At 42.3% G+C, this 26360-nt stretch overlaps 1 protein-coding gene across 6 annotated transcripts in view; it reads right to left on the minus strand.

Moving 5' to 3' along the window:
• NF1 (neurofibromin 1) overlaps positions 1 to 26360 on the minus strand; it is a 265222-nt gene that overhangs the window by 229865 nt on the left and 8997 nt on the right. For all 6 annotated transcript variants that reach the window (XM_058164229.1, XM_058164226.1, XM_058164230.1 and 3 more), the window contains exons 2-7: positions 20966 to 21109; positions 18806 to 18889; positions 10170 to 10360; positions 5349 to 5455; positions 2426 to 2493; positions 766 to 841 (exon numbers count right to left, since the gene is read on the minus strand). In XM_058164229.1, coding sequence (XP_058020212.1) covers positions 766 to 841; positions 2426 to 2493; positions 5349 to 5455; positions 10170 to 10360; positions 18806 to 18889; positions 20966 to 21109 — 670 coding nt within the window. The remainder of the gene's footprint in view (positions 1 to 765; positions 842 to 2425; positions 2494 to 5348; positions 5456 to 10169; positions 10361 to 18805; positions 18890 to 20965; positions 21110 to 26360) is intronic.

Consider the following 26360-nt stretch of genomic DNA (forward strand, 5'->3'; position numbering starts at 1 on the left):
CCCCTGGGACACATACGTCCAATGAACGTTTGTGCTGCTGCAGAGAGTCTCCCCCTTATGGGTCTTTTTGTGTGGGTCAGAGTGGGAGCAGAAATTCTGACTTGGGGTCTGCTTCGGCTTCCTGGTGCGGGACTTTGGGCGAAGGCTGAAGGGAAGTGCCGCTGGTGGCGAAGAGCCGGAGGACCTTGTTCCAGTGAGACTGCATCATGGCCTGGAACTGGCTGAGCCTCCAGGTGCTGATACCTGGCCTTGCACTCCCGCAGGTCTTCCCTTTGCTTGGAAAGCCTATGCTCGTAGTCCTCAGTGAGGTGCTTCTGCTGAGCCTCCTTCTCGGTCATATCCAATTTGAACTGAGCAGCTGTTTTGCCAACTCTTTCTCGTGGTGGCTGCTTAGCTCCAAAAACTGCTTCCTGTTGGTGCCCTAAGGAGTCTGGGCGGGGAGGCGAGGAGTGGCTGGGAGGGGAGGAGCGAGTGGAGGCTGACGAGGCACCCCTCGAGTGACATCGAGTTGGCCAAGCCCACCCAGTCACATGACCACCTAGTCACGCCCGCCCAGCCAGTCATTAGGCAGATCCTATCTGCGGGATTTAAAATTATGAATTTAGTGGTCCCTGAGTTCCGAAAGGTTGGTGACCCCTGGGTTAGAAGATTGACATGGTTGGTTTGCAATTATGTGAGCCTAGCCATGCAGGGAGACTCTCTTGGATGTAACAAAGAAAATTCATCTGGCAAGGCCTCTTCCTGGGGCCTTGGATAAACCCTTACCTGATAGATCTGTCTGTGGTGTCTGGTATAGCTTAGTAAATTCATCCGGATAGTTTTCCACCCAGTTCCAAAATGCCTAGACGATATTTGTCAGAAAGCACAATTAAGCCAAAGAATACATTTTGTACAGGAGCTACATTTCTAGATGATAAATGATGCGATCATGTCCATTCTGATTTCACATGAGAAAGCAAATAGAGAAAAGCAAAAGGGCATAAAATGTCTGGCTCTTTCTCTGTAAAGCATAAATCAACTCAGAACTTAGCTAAATGTACTACTGCCCTTACTAAGTTACCATTATGATGCATATGACATCATCTGACCACATAATTCTGCTCTTTCGCTTATTTTAAACTCAAAGGGATTCAAATAACTTCCTTAGGACTCATGGATGTTCAATTAGCAAGGCAAACTAAGAGACGCTTAAAACCAATCTTACATAAAATTCCAATAATATACACTGTACATACGTCTCAAAAAATATAAATGAAAAATGAAAAAAGCTTTCCTTGTTTGGTAATATACAACCACACACACAGAGAGAGAGAGAGAGAGAGAGAGCATACTGCAGTGTTTTTCAACCTTGGCCATTTGAAGATGTGTGGACTCCAGCTTACAGAATTCCCCAGCCAGCATGATTGGCTGGGGAATTCTGGGAGTTGAAGTCCACACATCTTGGCTATGGCTGAGAAAACACTGGCGTAGTATAAGTGAGTCAATTCTTTCTTTTAACAAGTCAATTATTTCCTTGCCTTCCCTTAACTTAATAAAGGATGGAGAGAAAAGCTTATCTAGTAATTATACTGCTAGACTAGGAACAAGGAGACTGTTGATTAGGTACTGAGGCCAGCTGAATGACTTTGGGCCAGTCACTCCCTCTCAGCTCTTGGAAAAAAAGACAATGGCAAACTACCTCTGAAAACGTTGCCAAAAAGCTGCACAGACATGTCTATCAGGAGCCACTTAATTCTGGCAACTACTCCATGTCCCAAAGGTGCTTTTTCAGGAGGCAACTGGATTTTTCTTTTGAAGATGTTTCGCTTCTCATCCAAGAAGCTTCTTCAGCTCTGACTGGATCCAGACTTAGATACCGCTTTATAGTGCATTACAGCCCTCCCCAAGCGGTTTAGAGAGTCTTTGCATATTGCCCCCGACAATTTGGATCCTCATTTTACTGACCTCGGAAGGATGGAAGGCTGAGTCAACCTTCAGCCTGGTGAGATTTGAACTGCCAAATTGCAGGCAGCCAGCAGGCAGCAGAAGTAGCCTGCAGTACTACACTCTAACTACTGTGCCACCGTGGCTCAATCCACAGCTATAGTCAAGAGAGCTCTACATTATTATAATGAAAGCAGTATCATTTGGTCAAGCAAAAGGATGCTATTATTTTTCCATCCTTTTCTAGCTTGCCGCTGCAGGACAGAATACCGGACTCCGACTCCTTTAATCCAGCATACCTAAACCTTTGGGGGGGGGGGGTTCTTACTATATACTCAATTTGGCTTTCCATTTCTGGTCATGAAACAAAATTGAGCATGCAATGAAGATGACAGAAATATGTAAACACATCCATAGGCTTATCTAACTCCATTGCCTACTTCTCTACTCAAGTTTCTGCAAAGACAACCTGAAAAAGTTACAAGCAAGGAAAATAACATACCTTTTCAAGACTATTGATAACTGCCAGTTGTGCTGCTTTCTTGAGAGTTTTGAACTTAAAGACCGTCTCTGTAAAAATCAGAAAATGGGGAGTGCATACTGTAAATCAGACTTCACTTATCTGGCATCCTTAAATGTGTTGGACTATAGTCCCCATCATTTATTTATTTATTTATTTATTTATTCAAATTTATATACCGCCCTATCTCCCAAAGGACTCAGGGCGGTTCACAGGCAAATAAAACAGCATATATATACAAATTAAGAAAACCATTAAGAAAACATATTCAAAAAGCCTGATTATTAAAATAATATAGATATTAAAACCAATTAAAACCCCTATAAAATTTAAAAATTTAAAATTAGAAAATTTTAAAAAAAAACTAGTCCAGTCCCGCGCAGATAAATAGGTGTGTTTTAAGCTCGCGACGGAAGGTTCGGAGGTCTGGAAGCTGGCGGAGTCCTGGGGGGAGTTCGTTCCAGAGGGTGGGGGCCCCCACAGAAGGCCCTTCCTGGGCGCCCCCAGACGGCACTGTCTAGCTGACGGCACCCTGAGGAGTCCCTCTCTGTGAGAGCGCACGGGCCGGTGAGAGGTATCCGGTAGCAGTAGACGGTCCCGTAAGTAGCCCGGCCCTATGCCATGGAGCGCTTTAAAGGTGGTTACCAGAACCTTGAAGCGCACCCGGAAGGCCACAGGTAGCCAGTGCAGTCTGCGCAGGATAGGTGTCATACGGGAGCCACGAGGGGCTCCCTCTATAACCCGCGCAGCCGCATTCTGAACTAACTGCAGTCTCCGGATGCCCTTCAAGGAGCCCCATGTAGAGAGCATTGCAATAATCCAGGCGAGGCGTCACGAGGCGTGGTGACCGTGCACAGGGCATCCCGGTCTAGAAAGGCGCAACTGGCGCACCAGGCGAACCTGGTAAAAGCTCTCCTGGAGACGGCCGCCAAATGATCTTCAAAAGACAGCCGTTCATCCAGGAGGACGCCTGTTGCGCACCCTCTCCATCGGGGCCAGTGACTCGCCCCGACAGTCAGCCGTGGACTCAGCTGACTGTACCGGGATGCCGGCATCCACAGCCACTCTGTCTTGGAGGATTGAGCTTGAGCCTGTTTCTCCCCATCCAGACCCATCGGCCTCCAAACACCGGGACAGCACTTGATAGCTTCGTTGGGGTGGCCCGGTGTGAAAAGTACAGCTGGGTGTCATCAGCGTACAGCTGGTACCTCACACGAAGCCACTGATGATCTCACCCAGCGGCTTCATATAGATGTTGAACAGAAGGCGAGAGGATCGACCCCTGCGGCACCCACAAGTGAGGCGCCTCGGGCCGACCTCTGCCCCTGTCAACACCGTCTGCGACCGATCGGAGAGATAGGAGGAGAACCACCGATAAGCGGTGCCTCCACTCCCAATCCCTCCAACCGGTGCAGCAGGATACCATGGTCGATGGTATCAAAAGCCGCTGAGAGGTCTAATAGGACCAGGGCAGAGGAACAACCCCTATCCCTGGCCCTCCAGAGATCATCCACCAACGCGACCAAAGCCGTCTCAGTGCTGTAACCGGGTCGGAAACCGGACTGGAGCAGGTCTAGATAGACAGTTTCCTCCAGGTGCAAGGGAAACTGATATGCCACCATACTCTCTACAACCTTCGCCGGGTTGGAGACCGGACGATAATTACCTAAAACAGCGGGTCAGGAAGGCTCCTTGAGGAGGGGTCTCACCACCGCCTCTTTCAAGGCGGCTGGGAAGACTCCCTCCACCAAGGAAGCGCTCGTAATAGCCTGGAGCCAGCCTCATGTCACCTCCTGAGTGGCCAGTACCAACCAGGAGGGGCACGGGTCCAGTAAACACGTGGTAGCATTCAGCCTACCCAACAACCTGTCCATGTCCTCGGGAGCCACAGGGTCAAACTCATCCCACAAAATGTCACCAAGACCACCCTCAGGCGTCCCATCTGAGTCACGCAATTCTGGTCCAGACCGTCCCGAAGCTGAGCGATTTTATCGTATAGATAACCGTTAAACTCCTCAGCACGTCCTGCAGCGGGTCATCCCGCTCCCCTGATGAAGGAGGGCAGGTCACCCGAAACAGGGCGGCTGGGCGGTTATCTGCCGATGCAATGAGGAGGCGTAGCTACGCCTCGCTTCCCTCAATGCCACTAGGTAAGCCCTATTATAGGACTTCACTAGTGTCCGATCAGCCTCGAGCGGCTAGACCTCCAGGAACTCTCTAGGCGTCTTCTCCGCGCTTCATCCCTCTCAGCTCCTCGGAGAACCAAGGGCGGTTGGGACCTGCGCCGGGTCAGAGGCCGCAAAGGCACGACACGGTCTAGGGCCCCCACCGCGGCCTGTTCCCAGGCCGCAACAAGTTCCTCAGCCGTGCCGTGAGCCAGACTCTCAGGAAGTGGCCCAAGCTCCGTCCGGAACCTCTCCGGGTCCATCAGGCGCCTGGGACGGAACCAACGTATCGGCTCCGTCTCCCTGCGGTGTTGAATGGCGGTCAGAAAGTCCAGGCAAAGGAGAGAGTGATCTGACCATGACAAAGGTTCAATGACTATTTCCTTCAAGTCCAGATCTCTCAACCACTGACCAGAGACAAAAATCAAATCCAAAGTGCCTCCCCCAATGTGAGTAGGGCCATCAACTACTTGGGTCAGGTCCAAGGCCGTCATGGAAGCCATGAACTCCCGAGCTGCTGTCATCTGCAGGTAGCAGTGAGATTTGGAGGAGATGAAATAATTTACAGTCCAGCATATATGGAAAGAGTTAACTGAGGGAAAACTCAGACCACGGTAAACAAAAACAAAAAAAGCCATTTGCTTTTATACACCTGGACTTCCAATTTCAACAGTCTTTTCAAAACATATAACCAGATTCACAGCTTTAAACTTTAAAATGTCAAGAGCTTCGTTGCATACCTTGTAGTATCCGCTTTAATTTAGTACAGTCCACACTGATGTATTGCAATAACTCAATATCATGGACATCAGTGTTGTCTTCAGAGCACACTGTCAATTCCTGCAATCTGCAAAAATACACATGCTTCTTAAAATAGAGGATAAAGCTTGGGTGGTAAACTGGGGAGATACATATATATATATTAAATATATATAAAGGCATTAAAGCTAATTCTTCAACTTTTAGAATTATGTTATGCTGAAAATGTACAGACAATGCAACAGAGTTAGGGACTCAGGATTTGTTACCTTTGAAATGATTCAATACAAGCAGTCTCCATATTGCTAACTCTGTCTTTAGCTTAACCCTGTCCTACTGTCTCTATTTATTCATATTGATTTCATGTATTCATAATCATGTTTATCCTTATATCTGTTATCTTATACATGCTTGACAAAATAAATAAATAAATAAAAACTTGAATTTGTATGTAAGTCAGAACGTGTACTTACAAACGAACTGCCTGCTCTTAAAAAGGGTGAATGAGATTGTCCTTCTGCGAGCCCCCAAACCACTGAATCCCCCCCAATGCTTTCAGGAAGCATTGTGTATTAAAAAGATGCAGCTTCAGCAACTCTGAAAGTTCATCACCTTGAGAAACAAGAATGCCATCCACCATTTTTAGCAATAGGCAGTTCAGTTGTATTTAGGGGTTGTCCTTAAGTCAGACTTTCTTACCTTGGGGACTGAATGTATTTCCTTCTTCTATAAAGCTGCTGCTCATACACCCCTACTTGAATGGAATTGCTTATTGATTTGACTCTAAGCCACTCTATCTTAAAAACTTATCTTGATTAAAAACTGGTAATGTTTCTATAAAGTTATTTTAACCCCACCAATTTTATAAAGTGTAGTGAGAAATTTTACTGTGTCCACTACTCCCATGTACAGTAGTGGATGCTTGTATGCTATGCTCTCCCACTGTACAGACTATGTGCTGTAAAGAAAATACTATATAAATTACTTCTGCTAGAACAACACTTTGGCCTATGGCATAGACCTACTACTTCACCATACAATAGTGTCTGAATCAAACCTTTGTTCTATAAATATGAAGAGGAAGGGTATAATCAATTAACAGAAATTGTAATGGCATGTGGGAAAGACCTTGGGAGAAAGGATAAAGGGATGATGCCAAGGGAATGGTCAGATAAAATGGAGCTTAGCACACAGCTGAATAGTGGGTGGGGCAAGAAGCTCAGAAGAGACCCTCCCTAACTTCTCAGGATGTAAAGAAGACAGCAAGGGAATTTTACTTTCAAACTAGCAAGATTCTGTTCATGTAGCCTTACAATAAAGTAGAATTAGCTCATCTGGTAGTGATTCCTATCTGGTTAACCCAGTAAGGCCGGCAGTAATACAGTGTTAAAATAAAGGTAAAAGTTTCTCCTGGCCAATTGTGTCTGACTCTAAAAGGTGGTGCTCATCTCCACTTCTTAGCTGAGGGAGCCAGCGTTTCCAAAGAAGTTTCCATGGTCTTGTGGCAGCATGACTGTACACCAAGGCACACAGGATGCTATTTCCTTCCCACCAAAGTGGTACCTATTTATCTACTTGCATTACATGCTTTCAAGCTGCTAGCTTGGCAAAAGCTGGCGCACGTTAACATCATGCAGCGCTCGGGTCTGGAACCTGGGCTGTTGACTTTAAACACATCAGCATCTTTAAATGTTGAGCATCCCCTCAGTGATTGCATCCCCTACAGTGTTAAGTATGTGCTATTAATTTATATGCAATAAACCCCAAAACTCACTAATGAATTTTCCATGAGGACAGTGCCTTGATATCATTCACAGCTCCAGAATAAAGCCTGCCAAAAAAGAAAACTCCCAACCTTGACTCCAATTCACTTAATTGTATAATTCAATTTACATGTGTATTTTCTTGTCTCATTTTCTAAATGACCGGCCAGGAAGCTACAAATTACTGAATCAGGCATTCAGTGTAAGTTGGGGGGAAAAACCTGGTTCCCTAAGTTTCAAATCTACAGAGGCATATCTGAAAAACAGAAACACTAAGGGAGTTGTTCATTTTATCCAGGCACAAAAAATATTTAATTACTCCAGTCTGACATGGGAATGTGATGGAAATCCCTCTGCAGTTCTTAAGGCAAAAGCAGGGCTCTCTAGAGAAGCAGCAGCAATATTACACTTGCAGATGGGAGCCAAATGGCCACCTCATTAATGTCTATGCAACTGAGATCACAAATTGAAAACATCAATTGAAATCAACCCCTATCCATCTTCCCAACCAATACAACTAAGAGGATTGAAAGAGGATGCTGAACGACATGGTTGAAGAAGCGTATTTATGTCCCTCTGGGCTCCCTCCTATGAATATGGGGTGACATGATAGCAGTGTTCCAATATCTAAGGGGCTGCCACAAAGAACAAAGGGTCAACCTATTCCCCAAAAGTACCTGAAAGCAGAACGAGAAGCAATGGATAGAAACTAATCAAGGAGAAAAGCAACCTAGAACTAAGGAGGAATTTCCTGACAGTTAGAACAATTAATCAGTGGAACAGCTTGCTTCCAGATGTTGTGGGTGCCTCCCTCACTGGAGGTTTTTAAGAAGAGGTTGGACAATCATTTGTCTGAAATGGTATATAGCACCATATACCATGGTATACAGCATCATATACTTTTGGTATATAGCGCCGAAAGGTCGTCAACCTTTCGGACCTCAGGGACCACTAAATTCATAATTTTAAATCCTGCGGACCACTAATGTGAATTTTTTAAAAAGATAAACTAGTATTTAGTGCAATATAAAAAATACAAATAATTTTTCTGCAGGCCACCAAAATTTTCTCGCAGACCACTGGTGACCACTGGTATATAGGGTCTCCTGCCTGAGCAGAGGGTTGGAGTAGAGGACTTCCAAGGCCCCTTCCAATTCTGTTATTCTGAATGCAGCGTCATCTATCCTAGACACAAGCTGTTGCCATTAAGACGTTTAGTACAAAAAGCAAAGGCCACTTCCTTCAAAGCTAGATGTGTGAAACAACTCTTTGGAACAGATGTTACAAAAAGTTTTCGAAGTGTAGCTGACCTAGCCTTTAATCATAGATCTGTTACTGTGATGACTAGGGCCTGAAGCTGTTCCTACCCAGAACGTATTTCTACACAAAAACTTTGCCTAATCCCATGCCTTTTGGTTGCACTAGAGTCGTGATGGCGAACCTATGGCATGCATGCCACAGGTGGCATGCGGAGCCATATCGGTGGAGAAGCAAGCTCAGCTCCGCCGCGAATGCACACGCCAGCCAGCTGATTTTCGGGCCCTCTGGGACCACCAGAAGTAGGGAAACAGGCTGCTTCCAGCCTCCAGAGGACTTCCGGGGGGTGGGGGGAAGGCCATTTTTGCCCTCCCCAGGCTCCTAGAGAGGCTCTGGAGCCTGGAAAGAGCAAAAAACAGACTTACCGGGCCCACCGGGCCATCACGTGCCAAAAGCGGGGGGGGTTTGCACGCGCATGCGCAGGGGACATAGAATTATGGGTGTGGGCACACACACATGTGGCCCCCCACTCGCCCTGCTTTTGGCACGCGATGGCCAAAACGTTAGCCGCCTAACGTGGCCAATTGTGTAGCTACAAAATGTGGAAGGAGCTTTCCCACAAGTGGCATCAGTTTTGCATGCATTTGGTCATGAAAGCTTATATTTTAGAGAAAATAGTAGTGAGAATGCTTCTCATCATCATATCTATAACCTAGGATGCCCAATCAACGTTTCCTTTTTTTTGCTTTCCTAGGCAAATAGGCATATTTTCAAAGAAAGGATTGCATTGTGAACACCAACCATTTTAATTTCTTTAGGAAGAACGTAAGTGTAGAACTATTCTCAGCAATAGTTTATTTAATGTATTAAATATAAATTTTAAGAGGCTGGCAATTTGCCACGTAGCTTTTAGCTAAAAACAGACCTGTTTGTGCATTTTCTACATTAATAATAGTTTAAATGGAATTCTGGTTAATCAATTTAATTAATAATCTCCAACTCAACGCCATTCCTAGTCAAAAAAGATACAAGAAAGCAGTCTTCCTCAAATCAAGAAACTTGTCTGTCAGGATCTTCTAATTTAACTACGGCATTCAAATACAGGAAATTCTTGACTTATGATCATCATGGAGCTTGGGGTTTCGATTATAAACCATGACAGTCATTAGTTGAGGCACCCATATGACCAGACTCTATTCTGATTTCTTTTTGAAGCAATTGTTAAGTAAATCAATGTATTCCTATGGACGACTTTGAAGGAGACTTTTAAGTCTAGAGTAGTTTGCCTCTCGGCAGCATTTCCACTCTTATTTTGGAAAGAGAAAAGAAATCACACCAAAATTTGGCCGTTGACCATCAGCTCTCAATCATGCGATCTTGGAATGGGCCATACAAAGCCCAAAGGCTGCCAAGACTTTTTCAAGGATAGACAGTATGGAATGGAACTGGGATCAAAGTATCGATGGCCTCTGTGACAAAAATCACATTATGCTTATGAGATCTATTGTTTTTTCACTGCTGTGCTTTTCAATTCTTTCTACCCACCTTCATGTGCGCCCTTTCAAGTGACAAAATTAATGTAAACCTCCACTGATAATTGAAATCCAAGCAAGCAGCATACTATAAATAGATTACAAGGGCACAGGAGACAGGCTATCTTGGGCAGCAATATTTCATTCAACGAAGTCTTCATCTTATTTGACTACAGTCAGAGGGTGCCAGCACAACTTCAGTGATGTTTTTAAGAATGACCCAGAAGCAAAGACCTCCTCAAGCACTCACCTGGTAGAGATACGGCTGAACACCGCGTTAAAATTGTTGCAGCTGAGAGAAAAGAGAACCCCAGAGGCAGAATTGCGTAGCTCCGTAGCATGTTGATTCCCTTCACGGCAGGTGTGGATGAAATGGCAGATCTCTGGCAACAGCTGCTTGACCAACATTGTCTCATCCAGTCGCATGGTGTCTTTGGGTTGCTGGAAGACAAAAGTTGAGATGGAATTAGCTTGAGGCATTTCTATTGCTCTGATACTCCAGAGACCAAGGAAGTGTCCTTTACTCATTAGGCATCCAACTGTTTCAGGGGTCTCCAACCTTGGCAACTTTTAAGCCTGGCGGACTTCAACTCTTTATATCAGGAGTCGCCAACCTTTCAGACCTCAGGGACCACTAAATTCATAATTTTAAATCCTGTGGACCACTAATACGAATTTTTAAAAAGATAAATAGTATTTAAAAGGTAAAGGTTCCCCTCGCACATATGTGCTAGTCGTTCCCGACTCTAGGGGGCGATGCTCATCTCCGTTTCAAAGCCGAAGAGCCAGCGCTGTCCGAAGATGTCCCCATGGTCATGTGGCCGGCATGACTCAACGCCAAAGGCGCACGGAACACTGTTACCTTCCCACCAAAGGTGGTCCCTATTTTTTCTACTTGCATTTTTTACGTGCTTTCGAACTGCTAGGTTGGCAGAAGCTGGGACAAGTAACGGGAACTCACCCCGTGACACGGCAGCACTAGGGATTCGAACCGCTGAACTGCCAACCTTTCGATCGACAAGCTCAGCGTCTTAGCCCCTGAGCCACCACATCCCTAAATAGTATTTAGTACAATATAAAGGTAAAGGTAAATAATTTTTCTGCGGACCACCAAAATTTTCTCGCGGACCACCAGTGGTCCATGGACCACTGGTTGGTGACTGCTGCTATATATGATATATGAACAAGGCCACCCCTATGCCTGAAATATTGGGAAATGTCTTATTAATTGTGGAAAAATACAATACAGCTTTGCTGGCTGGGGAATTCAGGGAGTTGAAGTCCGCCAGGCTTAAAGTTGCCAAGGTTGGAGACCCCTGAAGTATTTTTCTGTAAGAAAACTACAGAAATGTTCAAAAGCACAGCTGATTAAAACCTCCACTCTTCCGGTTATTGACCTCAACTGTGTGTGCTCCTAGGACCCAAATTAGGAATGTCTTTGTTAACCATGTGGTGTAGCCATGTTAACAGACTTTCCACACACCAGAAAAGAGGATGAAACCTCAATACTTCTCATGGAGAGTGTAAGTGCGTGAAAACTGGAATTGCTTACAGAGACAGTTCCTAGAGAGGATTCTAGGAAGAGGTCATTTTCCAGTCAGCTGTTTCATTGACACAGTCATTAATTCATTTGCTTACTTACTTGGGCACAAATTGTACACTGTTTCAGTCGAGGGGGATCATTGATTGGGAGAAATATTTTAATCACACACATCTATGGAGATTTTCAACCGTCCAGATTATGGTTCTCTCAAAGATGCTGTTTAAAAAGCAACTGGATTATCTTGGGGTTTTTTTCCCCACTTGAAAGTGTTTCACGAAGCTTCTTGGATGTGAAGCAAATCATTTTCAAGGGGGAGGGGAACCCCCAAGAAAATCCAGTTGCCTTTTGAACAGCACCTTTGGGTTAATTGCAAACACAGCTGGAGTCTCTGAAGCTAAATTTAAATTAAGATTACTTGACTGGCTCAACTGACCTTGTTTCTTTATTCACACAATGTGCTGGCCACATCCGGCATGCACCAATTAAGCACGATATATGAACAAGGCTACCCTATGTCTGAAATATTGGGAAATGTCGTAGTTAATTGTGGAAAAATACAGCACATTGGCCACCCTCAGAGTCAGGCTAATTTGCTGCAGGGATTGATGCTGTCTCTTCAGAAATTTCTAAGACGGCTGAGGAAAGCAAAACAAGACACTGTGATTCTTTTAAACATAGCATTCCACTGTACAGGAAACTGAGCGTTTCTCTCGTTATCCGCATAAGGACTCTTCTTCCGCAGCAAGTCAGACTGAGCTAAAATGGAATCAGGTAGCTCAGGGGTGTCAAACTGGATTTCTTCGAGGGCTGGATCAGCATTGTAGTTCTCCTCCGCAGCCCGACTGAGCCAGCCGCCTCCTGCAGCACCCTGCCGGCCAAAACTGGGTGCGAGGGTTAGTTTTGCCCAGCAGAGTGCTGCAGGAGGCTATGCAGGCAGAAAACAGGGTTAAGGGGGCTGAGCGAGCCCCCCCCCCATGCCCTGTTTGAACTGCCAGAGGCACCATGGGCCAATCCTTTGCTATTTCCTGGCTGGCCAGATTTAAGCATCCCCCGTAAACACTCATTCACTTCCTTAGCATCCTATGTGAACCAGACTACTGTGCTTAGCCAAAACACAGTTAAACTAAGTGGCATAGCATCTTATGTGAAAGCAAGAGTGACTAATGTAAATACAGTACATATTTATAGGATTAATAATGTTGTCTAGGTTTGTAGGAATTCTCAAAGCTATGATCTAAAAATAGATGTTATCTCAATTCCCTTCAGATCCTGGTTGTATCCCTAAATTATGCTCCTTCTTTCTAGCTAGCCAAGTAGATAAAATTATCTGCACAGTGCCTTTCCTTCAATCAGCTTTGCAATCTCTTTGAGAGAGAAAAGATTGATCAGAAAGGATAACAGCAAAATGAAGCATAGTATTTAGAGCAGGAACGGGAAACTAGGGCTACTTAACGACATGTGGACTTCAACTCCCAGAATTCCTGAGCCAGCCAGGAATTCTGGGAGTTGAAGTCCACAGGTTGCAAAGTTCCCATACCATAGTTGCCAACCTGATTTAGAACATCTGTCTGCCTAGAGGCATTTCTGCTTCTTGTGGGAGGGAACAAAACTGACAGAGACACTGACAAGCAACAGATAATCCTCGACTTATGACCGATAGCTTAGCGACTGCTTGAAGTCGCAACCGGCCTCCCAAAAAAGTACTTACGACGCAGTTCCGAAGTTACATCTGCCTAATGCTGATCACATGACTGCATTTTCGGCGCATGGCAACTAGCTTCCCTTTAAGGCCATTTGCAGTGCCCCATGGTCACATGACAATTAGTGTGTGTTTCCCCCAGCAACTGGTGTTTATGTTCATTTTCAGGGGGGGGGGGCATTGTAAACTTTAATGCTGTTAAAAAAGATTGTAAAATTGAGGGTGATCATGTGACAACCCACTTTATGGCCATCACAAATTTATGACCTTAATTACCAGGCTCAATTATGATTGTTAAGTCAAGAACTATCTATAGTCAGCTCAACGCAGATGGAACCCCACTGCTCCAGTCACCAACTTTATATTTAAGTTTATTCGCCTTGAATTTGCAGGCTAAAATAAGGCAATGTTGAACGTCAGGTAGTCCTTGACTTACAACCATTCATTTAGTGACCGTTCAAAGTTACAACAGCACTGGAAAAAGTGTCAGAAGGCTCCTTAGGGTGCTACCCTACAGGCCAGAGAGCGGGTCAACGGTAACTAAAGCAAACAGAAGGCTTTTCAGTGACAACCCCTTCCCAGCAAAACACCCGTCCCAGAGACGCTCAGTTAACGCCAAGTCTGGGCAGAAGACTAAGGTTCTGCGTGCCCAGATTTTCAAAATGCTTCCTTTTTATGGAAATTTAATGCTTCACATCAATTCTACTTGCACTTGGGTTCTTTTGCTGTGGTTTTATTTATTTCCCCCCCCCACTTTGGAAATTCTAGTGTAAATAATTAATTCAAGACCTTTGCAGCACGCCGGGTGGAGCCAAGCTGAAGCCTGGTGGAAAATGCAATTAAAGGACTAGAAACAGGCATGCTAGGTTGCTCTGTTCTTCACAGAAACATGCAATTTAGTTTCACAACACTATTTACGATTTAAGGTAGCACCTTTTCTGTCCTGGCCTCCTCCCCCTCCCAAATTAAATAGCACCAAGTCAAGGGAGTCATCCGCAGAAGTAAAACTCACCAGAAAGAAAGAGGGGGGGGGAAGTCTTATTCCAGTCCAAGCTGAAATGAGACAAAATTGTTGGCAATACATTTAGCATCATCATCGGTTTTGATTAAAAAGAGTTGAGGTTTCTGAAAAGATTTGTAGGGCTCCAAACACAAAACAAAGTACTCAAATTTGGGCTTTTGCAGCATCATATTTGGGTGAGTCATTAAGCAGTGTGGACGGAAAAGCTCGCAGTCGCCAGCAGGAGTTCTTCCTTCCATTTCTTTTTCCCCCCTGGGGGTTCAAGGACAGTCAAAGAGCAGTGAACCATACCTGGTTTCCAATTATAAAAGGAAAATGCTGAGTGTGGGAGAGAGAGAAGAGGAAAGGAAAGGAAAGGAAAGAAAGAGGAAGGGGAAGGAAGGAAGGAAGGAAAAGAAAGAAGAGGAAAGGAAAAGGAAAGAAAGAGGAAGGGGAAGGGAAAGGGAAAAATAAGTTGACTTTGTATATAATATACAAATGGATGAAGACTATTGCTTGACATAGTGTAAGCCGCCCTGAGTCTTCGGAGAAGGGCGGGATATAAATGCAAATAAAAAATAAAAAAATAAAAAATAAAAAGGAAGGACGGGGAAGCAAAAGGGAAAGGGAATGGAGGAAAGGAAAGTGCGGATTCTGTAGTCTGTAGGATAAAGTGCAACTCAATAACCAACTGACAGTAAGGGAAGAGCAGCCATATGGTCTTCAGAATGTCTGCAGCAGATGAGTTGAAAGGCAGAGCAGAGCCAATCAACTTCAGCACTCCTGCAGAGAGGCTAGCAGCTACACGCAGCTGCTGGTAAAGCACCTTCCTTCAACCACCACTTCCCCAAAAAAGTAACAGACTGAGAGGGACCGTACAAAGCCAAATGCTTCAGCAGCAGGTCAGAACATCATCTGCTAGGCAAGAGAGGCCAACTAACTGGAAGATGACTCAACAATGGCTCAAGGCTTGGTCATGAGCTTGGACAAACAAGGAGTTCATAGGTAAGTACAGACATTAATATAAGTAATAGCACCAATATGTAATAAGTTAATTTAGATTTGATTAACTTAAGTTAATTTAATTAACTTAAGTTAATAAGATCAACTTAAATTTGTTAAGCTTTTCCTATAATAAAAGCCTCTGAGGCAACACAACAGCCTCTCACCTGGTGGTCTTTCACACTTGCCATTCATTTCCCAAGACTGCTAATACGACTTTATCAAACACTCCCCACTAAACAGGCATTTCTGATTTTAATCACTTTCTTCCTAAATCCTCTAACTTTGCCCATTATTCTCTCGCTCCTTCTGGTGAGCGTTTAGAGGTATTCCCTAATCAGGGATGTGAAACTCAAGCTCTCTGGGCTGGTTCCGGCCTGCAGGGTGCTTAGATCTGGCCCACGGGGCTGCCCTGGAAACAGTGAAGAACTGGCCTGCAGTGCCTCTGCCAAAGGAAACGGAGCGCTTTTTTCCCTGGAAGAGGGTTGCAGGAGACCATCCCAGTTGAAAACGGAGCTCAGGAGCCCATTTTCGCTGGCAGAACACTCGGGCCTCCACAGGCGCCCCCGATACAAGTGACGCCGAGTTGGCCATCTTCACCCTTGCTACGCCCACCCTGGCCCCCCAAGGTCAAACACGACCCTGATGCGGCATTCAATAAAATCGCGTTTTGACACCCCTGCTCTAATTTTTTCTTGGTAGATATATATATATACTTGGTTACTTCGTATTTATACAACCTCTTTAACTTGATTATAATCAGACCTCTTGTGCGAGAATGCCTGTATATGCTGTTAAAGCTTTTCCTGTGAAAGTAAACTACCTACTGTTAAGTTAACAGTTGTTAAGTGAATCACTGTGGTTAAGTTAGTAACGTGGTTGTTAAAATGAATTTGGCTTCCCCGTTGACTTTGCCTACCAGAGGATTGTAAAATGTGATCATGTGAGTTGCCAATCATCTGAATTTTGGTCATGTGACAGTCACATCACATAAGTCACTTTTTCCATTGTAACTTCGGTCATTAAACAACTGGTTGGGATTTGAGGACTATCTGTATATACGGAACCAATTCCATGAGATTTGGACTATAGTCATCCTTTCCCTTTAAATAATATTGCATCAGCAGTTTTGGTTTCCTTTTTTCTTTTCTTGATTTTCTGTAGTTAACACAGCTATGGGTTTTGTTCTTCTAAGTAGTTGTCATTTAGGACAAGTCCAACAATATTGGCTGACCTCCTTGGTTTTTCCTGGCCAATGAAATCTATCTAGGATTCAATACAAAATTCTATACCTAAATGTTCAGCTAATGGGTTTTCAATAAGGCCAATTGAAGGATTTGTTTTCTATATCTGTGGGAAACAATGAATTCTTCCCTAGTATCAAAATAGTTGGCCTCGTAAGACCGGAAGCAACCATCAGGATAAAGTGGGACTTAACAGCCATCTGATGGTAAAGAGTTCACAAAGGAAAAAGGAAAGCAGAGCCTACACCCAGGAAGAAACTCTAGACCAAGGGTGTCTAACCTTGGCAACTTTAAGACTTGTAAACCTCAATTCCCAGTATTCTGGCTGAGGAATTTTTGGAGTTAAAGTCCACAAGTCCTAAAGTTTCCAAGGGTGAACGCCCCAGCTCTAGAGCATCAGAACAGAGCCAATACAGGTCACCTGATTCTTACTGCCGGTTTAGTCAATGTGCAAATATTCTCAACTGGACCAACCTACTCCAGATGCTTTGACATGCAGCCATGCCAACCCTATATATCCTTCCCTACTAGTAGTTTATGAAGATGGTGAAGTTCCTGTAAAGAGGGTAGATGGGCTTGGGTTCAGATTCTGGATTTTTGGCAGCAAAGCAATAAGAATCATTAGTGATAGACTCAGCCTCTCTGCATCTGTTCTCTTCAGTGCCTCATCTTGTTTTTCCTTCCTTATCTGAATATTCATAAGCCACTGGGAAGACATTTTCCCCAAATATGAATGATCCAGATGTGTTGGGCTAGAATTCACTTCACAAGGGAATGATGGGAAGTTGTGTTCAACATATATAATGAGATCAGAAAGAGGTAATATAGAATATTGTTTATATAAGTGTCAAATAACCCGAGTCTTTTGTCTGCCATGGTTTGGAAATCAATCCTTCAAAACCAATTGTGGAGAATCACATGCAGGGTATGGAAGATCTGATTACATTAAACTTGGAGCTGCATTGAGGAAACCTTCAGGAATAAACATATATTCTTCAATTTCACAAAGCCCAGGTTTAGCTTTACAGTTCTGCTTCATACAAGACACTAACTGATGAGTGACATTCCCAAAGTAACAAGGGTGGGGGTGAGGGGAGTGAGAGCTGATGGCCTCCGTGAGCAGAACCAAATAAAAATTGGATTCCCGCCCCCTTCCCCCCCCAAAAAAAGTACAAGATGACATTCCCTCTGGAAGTTTAACAAACCGAAGAAATATAAACTAAGAAGCACCTGCAAAAGTCATCTTTAATAATGGGACAGATGCTTCACGATTGTAATGCAGAACTGAATCAACCCAAAATAAAAGCAGAAAGTCCAAGGGGAGCTAATAACTAAACTTATTTTGCAGTCACTAAACTGGAGTGCTCCCGAGTATACGAGACCCTCGATTTACAATCAGAATTGGGTCTGGAATGTCCACTGCTAAGTAAAGTAGTTAAGAAATCATGTCTGATTTTATGACCTTTTTGCCACAATGAAGTGAATCATCTAATTGTTAAGTGAATCATGAGTTCACTAAGCAAATGGAGCTTCCCCCCACACTGACTTTGTCGGAAACTGGCCAAGGAGGTCAAAAATGGCAATCACATGACCCTGCAACCATCATAAATACATGCCCATTGCCATGTACCCTGAATTGTGATCGTGTGACTGTGGAGATGCTGCGACAGTTATTATATGTGGGAGGACCATTGCAAGTCACTTTTTTCAGTGCCACTGTAACTTAGAACAGTTGCTAAACAAATGGTTGCAATTCATGCATTACCCATACTACAAAGCCTATCACGCTCTGCCAGCACAGGCAGCTACAATTCAAATAAATTTTGGTAATACTATCTGGAGCATTGTCAGTTCAAAGTTTCTCTTATACTAGTCAAGTGTAAATTTTTTGTATCCATCTGGGGCATATCAGAGGCTTGAAGTGTCAATTCCCAATTTACACACACACACGGAAAAAATTATTCCATTTAAAGGGCGTAAGAAAACCCATGCAGAGCCAGGCCATACAGACACTGAAAATAAATCCACAATACTTCACAACTAAGCTGAGGTATATAGCAGATTTATTTATTTATTTAACAGATTTTTGTTCCATATTTTAAAATCCTCACTTTTTACAAGCAACTTTGTACTTCAACTTCAGGAAAGCAACAACACAACAACATTGCAAGTTACTAAAAGTAACCTCCAGATTTGTTCAGCTACAATTCTCAGAATTCCCACAATTCAATTACAATTCTCAGCATTCACAGAATGCAGTTTAGAAGTCACAGCCAAACATATCTGGAGGGCACCTACTTGACCAATGCTGTACTAAAACAATAAAAAAACATTACTTGCATAAGCTAACTGGTGTCTATGTCAAAATTTTGTTAAGAAAATTAAACAGGCTACTCACCCCAGCAAGACACTTTTCCAGTGTATCCAAAATAATCAACTGAGAAAGATACAAGTTCTTTTCAGCAGCGTCCCCAAATATTCTCTATAAGAAAAAAAAAAAGATTAAAAGATTTTGGTAACGAAGTTGACTTAGACTGTCATCCACCTGATCAGCATGCTACTTCGAAAAGAACATAACTTCCCTGATACCCTCTATAGCAAACTCGATTTCATTGAGGGCCCCGCATCAGGGTTGTGTTTGACTTTTGGGGCCAGGTGAACATGGCCAGCTCGATGTCACTCATGTCGGGGGTGCCCATTGTGGCCCGCAGTGCCTCTGCCAGCGAAAACAGAGCTCGGGAGGTTGCGACGGCCTCCTGCAACCCTCTGCCAGCAAAAACGGAGCTCACCGGAGCTCCATTTTGGCTGGCAGAGGGTTGCAGGAGACCATCGCGGTCTCCTGAGCTCTGTTTTCACTGGCAGAGGCACCACGGGCCAGTCCTTTGGTGTTTCCAGGGTGGCCCTGTGGGCTAGATTTAATCACCCCACAGGCCAGATACAGCCCGCGGGTCTTGAATTTGACACCCCTGCTCTATAGCTTTGGAACAAGCAACTTTATTACACTTCATAGAGCCTCCAAACATAACACAATAGGAACAATAAGATAAAATATAGGGCAAAATAAAGTAAGAACAATCTATCCTCTACAACATTAACCAGTAACCAATCCCAAAGTACAATTACTGCAGACTACGAAAGAAAATTTAATGATAACTTTGTGTTTTTTTAGCATCTTTGTCTGCCAGAGTTTTATATAAAATTCTTCTGGTTATCCAGGAAGTTACCTAATTGAGGGGGTGTTAGAAACTTTTTATGAGATGCGAGATTACAGAAGTTACAATACAGATGGGCCTGTAGCCTTTAAATGTTATTTCTTTTCGAGAGCATATTATGGTTTTTCTTATGTCCTGTCCCATTCCAATCCTCCAACAAACTAACACACACTAGATCCTTATGTAATCTTAATAATAGTGGTGTTATTATTCCCCTAATGTTAAATGCCAAAGTCTAGAGAGACCTACTGTTCCCAGCAAAAGACCCTAATTTCAGTTAAAATCCAGTATTTTTCCTCAGGAATGGACAGAGGCAGGAGGACAAAATAAGACATATATTTCATATACACAAGCAGTTCTTTTCCCAAAAGAAACACAGAATCAAATATTTAACCATTTTTCCACCATGTCGCAGAAGCTGATGGAGTTGGCAGAAATGCCTAAATAGACTGTTTTGATCAAAGAAAAGAATATAAGTACTTTTTTGTTGCCACGTGGAGACCACTTCTGGACTTTGTGCTCTCTTTTCCTATTTGCTTTTGTATTTTTATATCTTATTGTATAATCTAATAAAATGTTTAAATAATAATAATAATTAATAATAATAAATCAAATAACCATTTCCACTGGTTTTAATCACAAACCGCAGCCATCTTATTCTATGTCACATACACTTCCCGAAGGCCATCACTCTGCTAAACAAATAATTCCCTCAACACTGTCAGACTATTTACTGAATCTGCACTACTATTAATCGTTTCATAGCTCCCATCACCAATCTCTTTCCACTTATGACTGTATGACTATAACTTGTTGCTGGCAATCCTTATGATTTATATTGATATATTGATCATCAATTGTGTTGTAAATGTTGTACCTTGATGAACGTATCTTTTCTTTTATGTAACACTGAGAGCATATGCACCAAGACAAATTCCTTGTGTGTCCAATCACACTTGGCCAATAAAATTCTATTCTATTCTATTCAGGTCTCCAATGTTTTATGTAAAATTACATTTTATGGCTTTTTTGCTTTTTTGCTTTATGTAAAGTTCCATTTATACAGACATGAACAATGTGATTTATCCTGGTTTTACCAAGAATAGAACTGATCTGTATTTAACTTGTCTTGATGGGTGTGGAAGATCTTTGTCATATAACTTTAGAGATAGGAAATGAATGTGTTGTATTTTCTCAGAGCTGCAAATTTTATTAAATTTCATCCAATTCTCATTAGAGATAGAACAACACAATAGATATTTATCTACCTACATAGACTTAAAAAAAAAACTTTCTCTCGCTCCACATCAAAAGAAGACCTAAGTCAATGAGAAAACATCACTTACCATGTTGTTAACATTTTTTAAGATATTTGTGAGGCCACTGATAACCAGAGAGAACTTATACTTGGAAATGTTGATGAGACATTCCTTGTTATGTTCTGTGCTGACTTTGGTGTGAGTATTCTGCTGGCTGGTTTTGATCGGAAGCTGAAATAAAAGGAAGTTTGGAAAACTGTTATACAGAAGAAAATTTACAATATTGTACAGTTTATTATGCAAGGATTAGAGAGCCAGTTTGGCCTAATGGCTAAGGTGCTGTCCTAGAAACCAGGAGACTGAGAGTTCTAGTCCTGTCTTAGACATGAAAGCCAGATGGGTAACTTTGGGCCAACCCATTTTATAGGGTTTTTCATGGGGAAAATAGGAAAAGGAAGAAGTATTATGTAAATTCACTGCCCTGAGTTACTTACAAAGTAATAAGGGCAGGATAAACAATCAAATTAATCAATTAATAAAATAAATGCATAATAGATCAACAACCAGCATTTTCTGATTGTCACCGCCATTTTCACTTTCTTAAAATTTTGTAAAAATCAAAGCATCTCAGAAGAAGGCAGCAGTAATCACTTCCAGACTGGCCAGAAACAAAACAGACATGTCCACATTGCACCAAAAATCAATCTCAATTTCAAAGACATTTTGTTTTGTTTTTAAATTAACATGGTTTAACTTTTATTTAAATTATCACAGCTCTGAGCAAGCAAGTCCCAGGTCTCCTCTCCATCTTTGGAGTCTCACCAAGGACTGCTATACTGATTTCTCTTAAGAGTAAAGGTAATTTTCCATCACCGACTCTAGATGGAGTAATATCCACTCAGACAGAGTTGGTATGCAATCTAGGGTCCTCCTAGAGACACAACGATAGTTACTGCCTATCCCAGATGAACGAGCAAGCTTTGGATCCTATCAGTAAAGAATGTCACGTTAGTGGGTTCCAGGAAACATTGTTCTCTATATGTAGTCCTCAACTTACAACAGTTTGCTTAGTGACCATTTGAAGCTACAACAGCACTGAAAAAAGTGACATATGACCATTTTTCACACAGCATCCCCATGGTCATTTGACTTACATTTGGATGCTTGACAACTGACTCACATTTATGATGGCAACTGGTTCATAATTATGACCACTGATGTGTCCCAGCAGTGATCACCTTTTGCAACTTTCTGACAAGCAAATTCAACGGGGAAGCCTCTGGTGGCTCAGCAGACTAAGTCTGTCTGTTATTAACACAGCTGCTTGCAATTACTGCAAGTTCAAGTCACACCAGGCCCACCAGGCCCAAGGTTGATTCAGCCTTCCATCCTTTATAAGGTAGGTAAAATGAGGACCCAGATTGTTGGGGGCAATAAAAGTTGACTTTGTATATAATATACAAACAGATGAAGACTATTGCTTAACACATTGTAAGCCGCCCTGAGTCTTCGGAGAAGGGCGGGATATAAATTCAAATAAAATATTTAAAAAAAGCCAGATTCACTTAATAACCATGTTACTAACTGAGCAACTGCAGTGATTCACTTAACAAATGTGGCGAGAAAAAAGGGGCAAAACTCATTTAATAACATTCTCACTTAGCAGCATAAATTTGGGGCTCAATTTTGGTCATAAATTGGGGACTACCTGTATTGTGCTACCTGTCTTGTTACCATCCTGCCCTCTCCCACCCACCCCCCTTCCGTGCTGGCCTTCCTGAAGACCGAGAAGACTTTCTCAGGGTGGGGCCAGAGTGTTAATGGAAGTCTGACTTGGATGCAGCTGTCCTTGACATGTTGTTAACGTGATTCTTTATGGGTTTCAACCTAATTAAATGGATTTGGAAAATGATTTTGTTTTCTCTTCTTTGCTGCCTTCGATAGATGAGCTGTCATATAAATATACTAAAAATAAAAGCTTCTAAGATGTAGCATGTCAACATATTAGCCAAGGGGGAGTTGGCAGCTGTAGTCCAACACACCTGGAAACACCAAGTTGAAGAAAATCTGATCTCTTGTCTGCTGTGGGAGTAACCAATCATCATTAACATTTTGAAAATTTTTGCACTGGACTTAACTGGATATGAAATTCTTATTCACCTGCAGCAAGATTGCAAAAGGCCTTGGCTTTCAATCTTCTGTCTCTTGAGCGTAAAACAATACAGATAGTCCTAAATTTACAACCACAATTGAGCCAAAAATTTGTTGCTAAATGAGACATTTGTAAAATGAGTTTCCCCATTTTGACCTTTCTTGACACATTTGTTAAGTGAATCACTGCAGTTAAGTTAGAAACAATGTTGTTAAGTGAATCTGGCTTCCCCATTGACTTTGCTTGTCAGAAGGTCACAAAAGAGGATCACATGACCCCAAGACACTGTAACCATCATAAATATGAGTCTGAATTTTGATCACATGACCAAGGGGATGCTGCAACAGTTGTTAAGTATGAAAAATGATCATAAAATACTTTTTTAAGTACCATTGTAACTACGAACAGTCACTAAATGGACTGCTGGAAGTCAAGGACTACATGTATTGAAACTGAATGTTAATTTTCCTTCCCATATCCCCTAATGATATATTCACCATCTTGCCTCACATCCTGGACATAAACTGTTTCAACTCCTACCCTCAAAATGACGCTACAGAGCACTGCACACCAGAACAACTAGGCACAACGACAGTTTTTTCCGGAACAAATAATTCCCTCAACACTGTCAAACTATTTACTAAATCTGCACTACTATTAATCATCTCATCGTTCCCACCACCCATCTCCTTCCACTTATGACTGTATGACTGTAACCTTGTTGCTTGTATCCTTACTATTTATATTGATATTGTTTCCTGATTGCTTATTTGTACCCTATGACTATCATTAAGTATTGTACCTTATGATTCTTGATGAACGTATCTTTTCTTTTATGTACACCGACAGCGTATGCACCAAGACAAATTCCTTGTGTGTCCAATCACACTTGGCCAATAAAAAATTCTAGTCTAGTCCAGTCCAGTCTATTCAGAAAGGAATGGAAAACATACAACTCCTACATTCCTCTCCTGATTTTCTATTGGGAATAGTCATATATCTCCATAACTGTGTACTAGGAGTAAGGATGACAGTAAATGTTCTCTAAAAGATCTCCAGATGAGTGGTAGCACCCTTGATTGTTTTTAAGGGAAAATGTTCAAAGAGTTCATGAATTCAGTGCAGGATGAGGATGGTGCAGTTAACATATTCCTGGAAATCTACCTGGTGACACAAAATCTGTTTTTCTCAAGTTCTGCTAGTTTGGAAAAATGCAGAATCTGCTTATGGCTGCTATCACCAGGCCAACACATCCTTGTTCTACACCTCAAATCCTGTACCTATAAGGAGAATCTCCTACAAAATTCAAGATGCAGAGAAAAAGAGGAAATTTCAATCTAAAATTACCCAACCTCAAGGATGCCACTGACTCGCAGATGGCCCACAAGCCCCTGAAGCTTTGTGGCCCGATTCAGTACAGGAAGTCCTCTACTTACAACCACAATTGATCCCAACATTTCTGTTGTTAAATGAGACATTTGTTAAGTGAGTTTTGCCCCATTTTATCACCTTTCTTGCTGCAGTTGTTAAGTGAATCACTGCCGTTGTTAAATTTAATAGCATGTTGTTAAGTGAAGGTGGCTTCCGCATTGACTTTGCTTGTCAGAAGGTTGCCAAAGGGGATCCCATGGCCCCGGGACACTGCAACCGTCATAAATATGAACCAATTGCAAAGCACCTGAATTTTGATCACAGGATCATGGGGATGCTGCAAAGGTTGTAACTTTGAAAAACGGTCAGAAGTCACATTTTTCAGTGCCTTACTTAGTGAGTAACTTTGCTCACTAAACGAACGGTTGTAAGTCGAGGACTACCTGAGTAAGAAATGAGTCCAGAAAGATCTTAAACTTATATGGAAGCACTCCTGTCTTCCCTATGATCATAACCATGAAGCGACTTTGCAAGGTTTTCACTTCAGTTTTTGTTTAACTGAAACTTAGGTAAGCAAATTTCAAATTACAGTTTGTTTGCTATAACCTCCCTTAAAACCACAGTTTGAAAATTAAATGGAGGCTTAAACCAAAACTATAATTTAGTGCAAGAAAGCAAAAAATTGTGACCTTAATGACATAAACAGCCAATCTGCAACACCTTTGGGACTTCCAGAGCTCCAAAGAGTAAACAGCCAAATTTCAATTCCAGATTCTCCTTTACATTTTTACCATGATTTAATATAAAGATAGTGATATTTTTTCCTGAGCTGTACAGTTTTTTTCCTGTTCTCTTGGGGAACAGGATGGCTCCAGAGCCCACGTGGGCAGGAACAAATCTGCAACCTTTTTGGAAATTATTTTTGGGATGTTGGGAGGCAATTCATTCAAAATAACTGCTTTTAACTTGCCAGAGACTTGGGACATCGATTTTGAGTATTGCATCAGTTAAATAAAAGCAAAACAGTTGCAAACATGAGCAATTTGCCATCAAATTTCAGGAGCACAATTTTGGAGAGTGCAAAAAGTAGACTGAGTGCTGAATACAGATTACTCAGGCCTGGTTTAGTGAATCAACTAAATTTGGTTGGGTTTGCACAAACACATGCTACTAAAACAAAACAAACTTTATTGCCATAAAATCAGACTACACTCTGTGGCATCTAAGCAAACAGACTATCATTGTTAGAACCTTTCAAACCTGGAATGTCTGAAATTTAACTCAAGCTATATTCATCACCTATCTTTCATACAAGAGATTGTAGAACTGTTCAGTTTTTTAAAAAATCCAATCCTGTGATTCACGAAAGAATTCTCTATGAACCTCGTGTGTCAAAATTCAAAGTTTGGAGAAGTCCGTGGTAGTAGAGATAAGATGTGTAATGGTTCCACAGACCCAAGCCACTGATCCTCTTCCATGAACACTAGTCACTTTGTTCCAAGCTACATCCACACATTTTTAAAAAGGTCACAGACCAATCATTTCCCTTATGCGTCATATACCAGTCAGTTGGTTATAAGTAACCTTCAACTCTGTAATAAAATTCTTTTGAAAAGTCCACTTTGAGGAAGTTGGATTTTGGATTAAAGTCAACAGTTTTGGATCAGAGCAATACAGTATATGATCCATACAGCTGTACTTAACACAAACACACACACAAAAACCTATCTGACACACAATATGGATGGTTTTTAATGGCAGGAATCTCGTGGCATTACTTTCCTCTCACTCCTTAACAAAAATTCTGAATACTCAAGTCTACACACAGGAACTCTATGCCATTGAACAAAGCAATTGTGTCCAATTGTTAAGTCTCAGCAGCACAGGCAGTCCTTGACTTACAACAGTGCGTTTAGTGACTGTTCAAAGTTACAACATCACTGAAAAAAGTGACTTATG

Source organism: Ahaetulla prasina, chromosome 1 (genome assembly GCF_028640845.1).
Source record: "Ahaetulla prasina isolate Xishuangbanna chromosome 1, ASM2864084v1, whole genome shotgun sequence".
NCBI classification, from domain to species: domain Eukaryota; kingdom Metazoa; phylum Chordata; class Lepidosauria; order Squamata; family Colubridae; genus Ahaetulla; species Ahaetulla prasina.